General features: G+C 48.7%; 1 protein-coding gene across 1 annotated transcript; it reads left to right on the top strand.

Annotated features, from left to right (window-relative positions):
• The first annotated feature begins 1,101 nt into the window (after nucleotides 1–1,101).
• RFXAP (regulatory factor X associated protein) lies at nucleotides 1,102–8,085 on the top strand. Its single transcript, XM_069972096.1, has 3 exons — nucleotides 1,102–1,592; nucleotides 5,866–5,973; nucleotides 7,622–8,085. Exons 1-3 carry the CDS (start codon nucleotides 1,167–1,169, stop codon nucleotides 7,727–7,729), a joined length of 642 nt encoding a protein of 213 aa, XP_069828197.1. The 5' UTR covers nucleotides 1,102–1,166; the 3' UTR covers nucleotides 7,730–8,085.
• Nucleotides 8,086–8,316: the final 231 nt, after the last annotated feature.

The raw sequence follows: 8,316 nt of genomic DNA on the forward strand, positions 1-8,316 counted from the left end.
CGTGTTCTGTGTGGAACGTGTGAATGCAGCCTTTCTCTACTGTCCTCCGGCATCTCCTCTCCCCGCTCTGAGCACAAGTGGCGTCACTTCTGTGCCACAGCTATGGGGGAGGAAGTGCTCATAGGTAAAGGGTCCCTGTCCGCACCCGGCGGGGGACAAATAATTTGGGGCAGCAGGCATTTTATCTGGGGTATGAGCCCTGGATGAAACTGTGTAGCGATGCCCCTGCTGTGCAGTCAAGTTCTTCCACACCAGACACCTTCATGCCTTTATGGACCTTGCTGTGTGCACTGGGGCGCAGCCATGCTGGGACAGAAAAGGGACGGACCTAAATTACTCCCACTAAGTTTTAAAGAGGATGTACCACCAGGTACATCCTCTTTAATCTGAATTCTTTAATTTACATTCCTCTTTAATCTGAAAATCCGACGGATCAAACAGTGCCGTCACAGGGAAGCCGGTGCCGCGGTCCGTTTTTCGGACCACAGACCGTTTCCCGTGCACGGCGCCAGTCTAAGCACCGGAACCGGACGGTGCTCAAGCACTGGAGGTAGGCCGGGCCGCCCCCCGTGGGAGGGAATTCCCTCCCCTCTATGACGCGGCTCCATTAGAATGGCGCCGTTTGATCCGTCGGTTCAGATTAAAGAGGATGTACCTGGTGGTACATCTTTTTTAAGTAAAAATGGTCCAAAAGGTCTTGGTGCTGAAGCAGTAAAATTTCCCTTCACTGGAACTATTGGCCGAGGCCTCTTCCACAGATCATTACAGTTGTTTCTTTAGACGTTTAGATATCTAAGATTATATTTGAGGAGAAACTCCTAGGGTGGATCACAGTCTAGACTACAGAATCCACTATAGACCAGTTTTCCTTGCAATAAGGTGTGCAATACAGTCCTATACTATGTACACTATGGTCAGTGCCAGAAAGTTCTCAAAAGCATTTGGGAAGTCTCCATCTCCACACTCTGTATATGTGATTTGTGAATAGGCTACAAGTACAGTGAAAATAAATATAGAACTGTGTAGTTTTAATGTTGACCACTAGATGTCGGCAGAGCAGTTAGAGAGCGTCTAATGGTCTAATAGAATCCGGTGACATCCGGTAAGCACTGCGGCAGCCGGAAGTAAACAAAGCGTCCCGCGGTACCGGTGACAGTCCCGGTAATATGGAGCAGATGGCCGCGTCCCGGGAGGAGGATGAAGAAGACTTAGCCCCGGAGCAGACGGATAGAGAGGGCGGCGGGCAGGAGCTGCAGTACGGACAGATCTCCGCAGATGGCGACACCCGGGTGCTGTATTACACCATGCTGCCCACAGAGCCGGAGGATGAGAGCGGGGAAGCGCTGGACACGTCCGACCCCCGGGACAGCACGGCCAGCCCCGAGGAACTGGAGGACGACGACAACTCTGGGGACAATGACAATGTGGTGACCAAGCAGTGCACGTACCAGGGCTGCCAGGAGACCACCAGCCAGGTGGCCAAGCAGCGCAAGCCGTGGATGTGTAAGAAGCACCGCAACAAGATGTACAAGGACAAGTACAAGAACAAGAAGAAGAGCGACCAGGCCATGTCCTGCGCCAGCAAGCTGGAGGTGTGTGCCGGAGAGCCAATCACAGCGCAGCTTATTACACACAGCCGCCATCAGAGACACAGCCAATCACAGCGCAGCTTATTACACACAGCCGCCATCAGAGACCCAGCCAATCACAGCGCAGCTTATTACACACAGCCGCCATCAGAGACACAGCCAATCACAGCGCAGCTTATTACACACAGCCGCCATCAGAGACACAGCCAATCACAGCGCAGCTTATTACACACAGCCGCCATCAGAGACACAGCCAATCACAGCGCAGCTTATTACACACAGCCGCCATCAGAGACACAGCCAATCACATTGCTTATTACACACAGCCGCCATCAGAGACACAGCCAGTCACATCGCTTATTACACACAGCCGCCATCAGAGACACAGCCAATCACAGCGCAGCTTATTACACACAGCCGCCATCAGAGACACAGCCAATCACAGCGCTTATTACACACAGCCGCCATCAGAGACACAGCCAATCACAGCGCAGCTTATTACACACAGCCGCCATCAGAGACACAGCCAATCACAGCGCAGCTTATTACACACAGCCGCCATCAGAGACACAGCCAGTCACATCGCTTATTACACACAGCCGCCATCAGAGACACAGCCAATCACAGCGCAGCTTATTACACACAGCCGCCATCAGAGACACAGCCAATCACAGCGCTTATTACACACAGCCGCCATCAGAGACACAGCCAATCACAGCGCAGCTTATTACACACAGCCGCCATCAGAGACACAGCCAATCACAGCGCTTATTACACACAGCCGCCATCAGAGACACAGCCAATCACAGCGCAGCTTATTACACACAGCCGCCATCAGAGACACAGCCAATCACAGCGCTTATTACACACAGCCGCCATCAGAGACACAGCCAGTCACATCGCTTATTACACACAGCCGCCATCAGAGACACAGCCAATCACAGCGCAGCTTATTACACATAGCCGCCATCAGTGGTCCAGCCAATCACAGCGCAGCTTATTACACACAGCCATCAGTGCCCCAGCCAATCACAGCACAGCATATTACACACAGCCGCCATCAGTGCCCCAGCCAATCACAGCACAGCATATTACACACAGCCGCCATCAGTGCTGCAACCAATCACAGCGCAGCTTATTACACAGCCGCCATCAGAGACCCAGCCAATCACAGCGCAGCTTATTACACATAGCCGCCATTAGAGACCCAGCCAATCACAACGCAGCCTATTACACACAGCCATCAGAGACACAGCCAATCACAGCGCAGCTTATTACACATAGCCGCCATCAGTGGTCCAGCCAATCACAGCGCAGCTTATTACACACAGCCGCCATCAGTGCTCCAGCCAATCACAGCACAGCTTATTACACACAGCCACCATCAGTGCCCCAGCCAATCACAGCACAGCATATTACACACAGCCGCCATCAGTGCTGCAACCAATCACAGCGCAGCTTATTACACAGCCGCCATCAGAGACCCAGCCAATCACAGCGCTTATTACACCCTGCCACCATTAGAGACCCAGCCAATCACAACGCAGCCTATTACACACAGCCATCAGACCCAGCCAATCACAGCACAGCTTATTTCACACAGCCGCCATCAGTGCTGAAGCCAATCACAGCACAGCCTATTACACACAGCGGCCATCAGAGACCCAGCCATTCAAAGAGCAGCTTATTACATAGACCCGCCATCAGTGCCCCAGCCAATCACAGCGCAGCTTATTACACACAGCCGCCATCAGTGCTCCAGCCAATCACAGTGCAGCTTATTACACACAGCCGCCATTAGAGACCCAGCCAATCACAGCGCAGCTTATTACACACAGCCGCCATTAGAGACCCAGCCAATCACAGCGCAGCTTATTATACACAGCCATCAGTGCTGGAGCCAATCACAGCGCAGCTTATTACACACAGCCGCCATCAGAGACCCAGCCAATCACAGAGCAGCTTATCACATACAGCCACCATCAGAGACCCAGCCAGTCACAGCGCAGCTTATTACATACAGCTGCCATTAGAGACCCAGCCAATCACAGCGCAGCTTATTACACACAGCCGCCATCAATGCCGCAGCCAATCACAGCGCAGCTTATTACACACAGCCGCCATCAATGCCGCAGCCAATCACAGCACAGTGTATTAGTGTAGCTTATTATACCAGTCCAAAACCAAAAAGGTTCAACCGAGGCACTCAGTCCTATAAAATGTCATACCTTTATTAAATATACACAAGTATACAAAAGTCCACTAGAAAGATGTGTAAAGCAACGTGCTTCGACGCAACCATCTTAATCACAGCATATCACAGCTTATTATACACAGCCGCCATCAGAGACCCAGCCAATCACAACGCAGCCTATTACACACAGTCATCAGAGACACAGCCAATCACAGCACAGCTTATTTCACACAGCCGCCATCAGTGCTGAAGCCAATCACAGCACAGCCTATTACACACAGCGGCCATCAGAGACCCAGCCAATCAAAGAGCAGCTTATTACACACAGCCGCCATCAGTGCCCCAGCCAATCACAGCACAGATCATTACCTACACCCGTCATAACCACTGCCATCACCGCTGCAGCCAAAGCGCAGATCAGTACCCAGACCCACCATCACCACCAATCATAGTGCAGATCATTACCCAGACCAACACTTCATGTGACTGTTCGATCATCCGCTCTCTATAGATCCTGATAATAGTAGATCCTGGCCTCTTGATTTTAATGGGTGCAAATTCACACAGAGCAGATATGTGGCAGAAATTTCTGCAAATGAAAATTAAAGGGAACCTGTCATCCCCCGGAGCTGAGCCGTGGTACTACATCAGTTAGCGGATTATCTGTGGTTATTCTGTCGGTGGAGGGGGAGCTGTTCAATATCGATTTTCCAACTGTAATCAAGAGTCAAAGAGGAGTGGTGGTGAGGCTCTCGTGCCGCACTCTGGCCTGTCTCGCTGCTCCGTCCTTCCTCCTCCATGAATAATCTGAACTTTTTTTTTTTCCACCTTTTTTCAAGAATAAACAATTCAATAAAATATTAAGGGTGCCTTCACACCTACCGGATCCACAGCGGATCTCACTTCTGCGGATTAGAAGCGAGAACTGCTGCGGATCCGGTACCATTCACACCTATGACAGCACATATTCGCAGCGGGATTAACATTCCGCTGTGAATATGTGCTTTAACTTCTCGCTGTCCGTAGCCCCGCCGCCGCATTAGCCCATCCTCAGCCGCATCTCCCATCTCCGGCCGCATCCCCCCATCCCCGGCCGCATCCTGCAGCCCGCCGCTGAGAGCATAAAGTACCTCCTCAGCGGCGCGGCTGCAGTGAGGCTCCCTGCTCCGGTCCCGCTTATGAGCTCACTGCAGCCGAGCAGGTACTTTATGCTTTCAGCGGCAGGCTGCAGGATGCGGCCAGGGATAGGGGATGCGGGCTGATGGATGCGGCCGGAGATGGGGGATGCGGCCGAGGATGGGCTTCTAATCCGCAGAAGTGAGATCCACTGTGGATCTGGTAGGTGTGAAGGCACCCTAAAGTAAGTTTAGAATGTTTATAGAGATGAAGAAGGAGTGGTGAGGCGTGCCAGAGTATGACACACACTGCAAAATCCATATTGTACAGTACCCCCTCCACTGACAGTATAGCCACAGCTAATACCACCTATAGGGCACTGTCAGCACCTCGGGTTGGGTTCAGGCACTGACAGATTCCCTTATTTCCTTATGTCCTGCAGGAAGTGGTGTATTCTTTCCAGTCTGACACAGTGCTCTCTGCTGCCACCTCTGTCCATGACAGGAACTGTCCAGAGCAGTAGCAAATCCCCATAGAAAACCTCTCCTGCTCTAGACAGTTCCTGACATGGACAGAGGTGGCAGTACAGAGCACTGTGTCAGACTGGAAAGAATCTACCACTTCCTGCAGGACATACAGCAGCTGATTTTTTTATAGAAATAAATTATAAATCTATATAACTTTCTGAAACCAGCTGATCTAAAAGAATTTTATTTCCTCCGGAGTACCGCTTTAATTTATTTCAAAGCTTTATATCTTCCTGTGTTTTGGCTCATATTTTCTGCTATAGCCTAAGCATAGGTTGTGGTGTAGCTTTTTCTGCTGAAGAAATATTTGTTGTCCTATGAGGGGTTCAGTGCACGGTCCTAGTAAAGCAGTTGTACCTCTATATTAGTGATCAGTTATGCGTGATGTTGCTGTATATCCCTGGTACATAACATTATTCTTCACCCTTTTCCTGTTTAGGATAATGCAGAGTGTTCCGTGTCCCTTACAAAACAAAGGACAGGATCAGTCGGGGATCGCCCCCCTCGCCCTACGTTATTGGAACAAGTGCTAAACCAAAAAAGACTGGTAAGTATTACTATTGGATTGTACTACTGCGGCCTTATATTACTACTAACCTGCATATTAAAACTTATCAAAATTAGGTTGTAAAAGTGCTGACTAGAGATGAGCACAACTCAGGTCTGATCAATTTGCATTTGATTACTGATGGCAAAAGAAGTTGGATGCAGCCCTAGGGAGACCGGAAAATCAGATGGCTGTATCCATGTTTTCCCGGACTCCCTGGGGCGGCATCCAACCTCCTTAGCCACTGGTACTCAGATGCGGAACAACTGGGCTTAAGCATGTATGAGTTGTGCTCATCTCTGGAGCTGACAGAATCCACTTCCCCACTACCCACCCTGCCTGCCAGGCGTCTGTTCTCCAGCAGAGGAGCATCATAGGGACTTGGTCAGTCTGTATACTAGTATATCAGTACCCCCATCTGTTCCTGACCTGTTCTTGGTTCCTTATTCCTGTTGCTGAGCAGAGAGGAGAGCCGAATGAACTGCCCGCAGTGTCATGCAGCTGGTTAGTATTATTGGGCACAACCTGTGCAATCAATTAAAAAGAAGCTGTTTTTTAATATTATATATAATTTTTTTTTTTTTCACTTTTATATCACTTGAGATTGTATTTATTCATTCTTTATGGCAGAATGACAATAGCTAATACCTAGCAAAATGACTGCTTTATATTGTCTGTGGGGCAGCACTTCTGTCCCCAGCATCATTTACTAATGGCCATAACGAGGATTGGATAATTCTTCTGAAGATCCTTGGCTCGGCCTAGGGAACACTTCTATTATCTCTGTGGCCTTGATGGGAGGTAGAAACAGTGTGATGATGTATAGATGTGGTGGGATGATGGATGGGCAGATGGTAGATGGAACGGTGAGATCATGGATAGGTTGAGGGGTAAGAACAGGGGATGGATGGAAGGTGATGGGGATAGAAACTAGAAGATAGTAATGGTGGAATGATAGATCATCAAGATGTGGAGTGATGAATGGAGAGATGACATATAGTAAAGTTAGGATCATGGATGAGTAGAAACCTGCTGTAACTGATATAATAGTTGGACAGAGTCTTCAGTATCCAGTGTACAGCTCTATAAAATAAGAAGACTAAAGCCGCTATATAAACAGCCTATGTTTAAGTTAAAGAAGAAGTCCGGCCAAAACTATTTTTTAATATGTTATTACTTATGGAAAGTTAGACAAATTCCTAATGTACATTAATAATGGGAAATGCACAGATTGGGCTATTTTCCTTAATTTAGTAGATCAGGGAGGCTTCAAATTCTCTCAAAAACCATGACGTCACGAATCAGGTGTAAATCCTATGGAGTGTCCAGCAGGGGGCACACTATATGTAGAAGTCTATAGCACTGTATTGAAGTCAATGTAATGTGGTGTAATGCTTTATTTATGCAGTACGTTTATGGAATAATTTGGGGACCAGGGTCACTTGCTCCCCAAATGGAGGGCACCGAGCAGGGAGGGAGCAGTGGGACAGATACACAATACTACGATGATGGGGGAGTAGTACCAGGGAGATCCCTGTCACCAAGACCCCCCCCCCCCCCAGCTGACATCCCCCATCTGCCAGCCAGCAACCCCCTCCCCTCCTGTATAGAGTCCTTCACTCTCTGTGTTTCTCTTCCCGTTCACCAGTCTCTACTGAGGAGTCCAGAAGTGGTGAAGTTCCTGCAGACGCAGCAGCAGCTTCTCAGTCGCCAGGCCTTCGAGCAGCGGCAGTCTTTTCAGGGAGCGTCACTTTGATGAAATTTCCTCTGTAGGATGGACTAGCTATGACGTCAGTGTGCCCACATTATCTATTTATTTCATGAAGAAACTAATGGAGAGACCTGAAGTTCTTTTCCTTCCACCCGAGAATGGAATTGAAGTGAGATGTGTATCGTGTACAAAAACGCTGCATATAGAAGCCTCCTATTTATTCTCAGCACCCGCTGTGTTTTTACTACCTGTAATCATTTTACCTCATACTTGGCATAATGTTCATTATCCTCCACCAGTTATCAGAGAGAGGTGTATATATGCTCTATGTATATTGCTCTGTACCCATCGTCTTACATGTTCTTTGTTTGTCTTAAAGGGGTACTCTGGCAAAAAAACAACTTAAAAATCATCTTGTTTTAGAAAGTTATATAGATTTGTAATTTACTTCTATTTAAAAATCCCAAGTCTTCCAGTACTTATCACCTGCTGTATGTCCTGCAGGAAGTGGTGTATTCTTTCCATTCTGACACTGTGCTCTCTGCTGCCACCTCTGTCTGTCACAGGAACTGTCCAGAGCAGGGAAGGTTTTCTATGGGGATTTGCTACTGATCTGGACAGTTCCTGTCACA

This window comes from Dendropsophus ebraccatus, chromosome 5 (genome assembly GCF_027789765.1).
Source record: "Dendropsophus ebraccatus isolate aDenEbr1 chromosome 5, aDenEbr1.pat, whole genome shotgun sequence".
Classification (NCBI taxonomy): domain Eukaryota; kingdom Metazoa; phylum Chordata; class Amphibia; order Anura; family Hylidae; genus Dendropsophus; species Dendropsophus ebraccatus.

Bases quoted from the DNA above. Each gene is read 5' to 3' on its own strand.
- RFXAP (XM_069972096.1), top strand. From the start codon at position 1,167: ATGGAGCAGATGGCCGCGTCCCGGGAGGAGGATGAAGAAGACTTAGCC. The intron at 1,593-5,865 runs GTGTGTGCCGGA...TTTCCTGTTTAG, and splicing joins CCTGCGCCAGCAAGCTGGAG to GATAATGCAGAGTGTTCCGT. The intron at 5,974-7,621 runs GTAAGTATTACT...CCCGTTCACCAG, and splicing joins TGCTAAACCAAAAAAGACTG to TCTCTACTGAGGAGTCCAGA.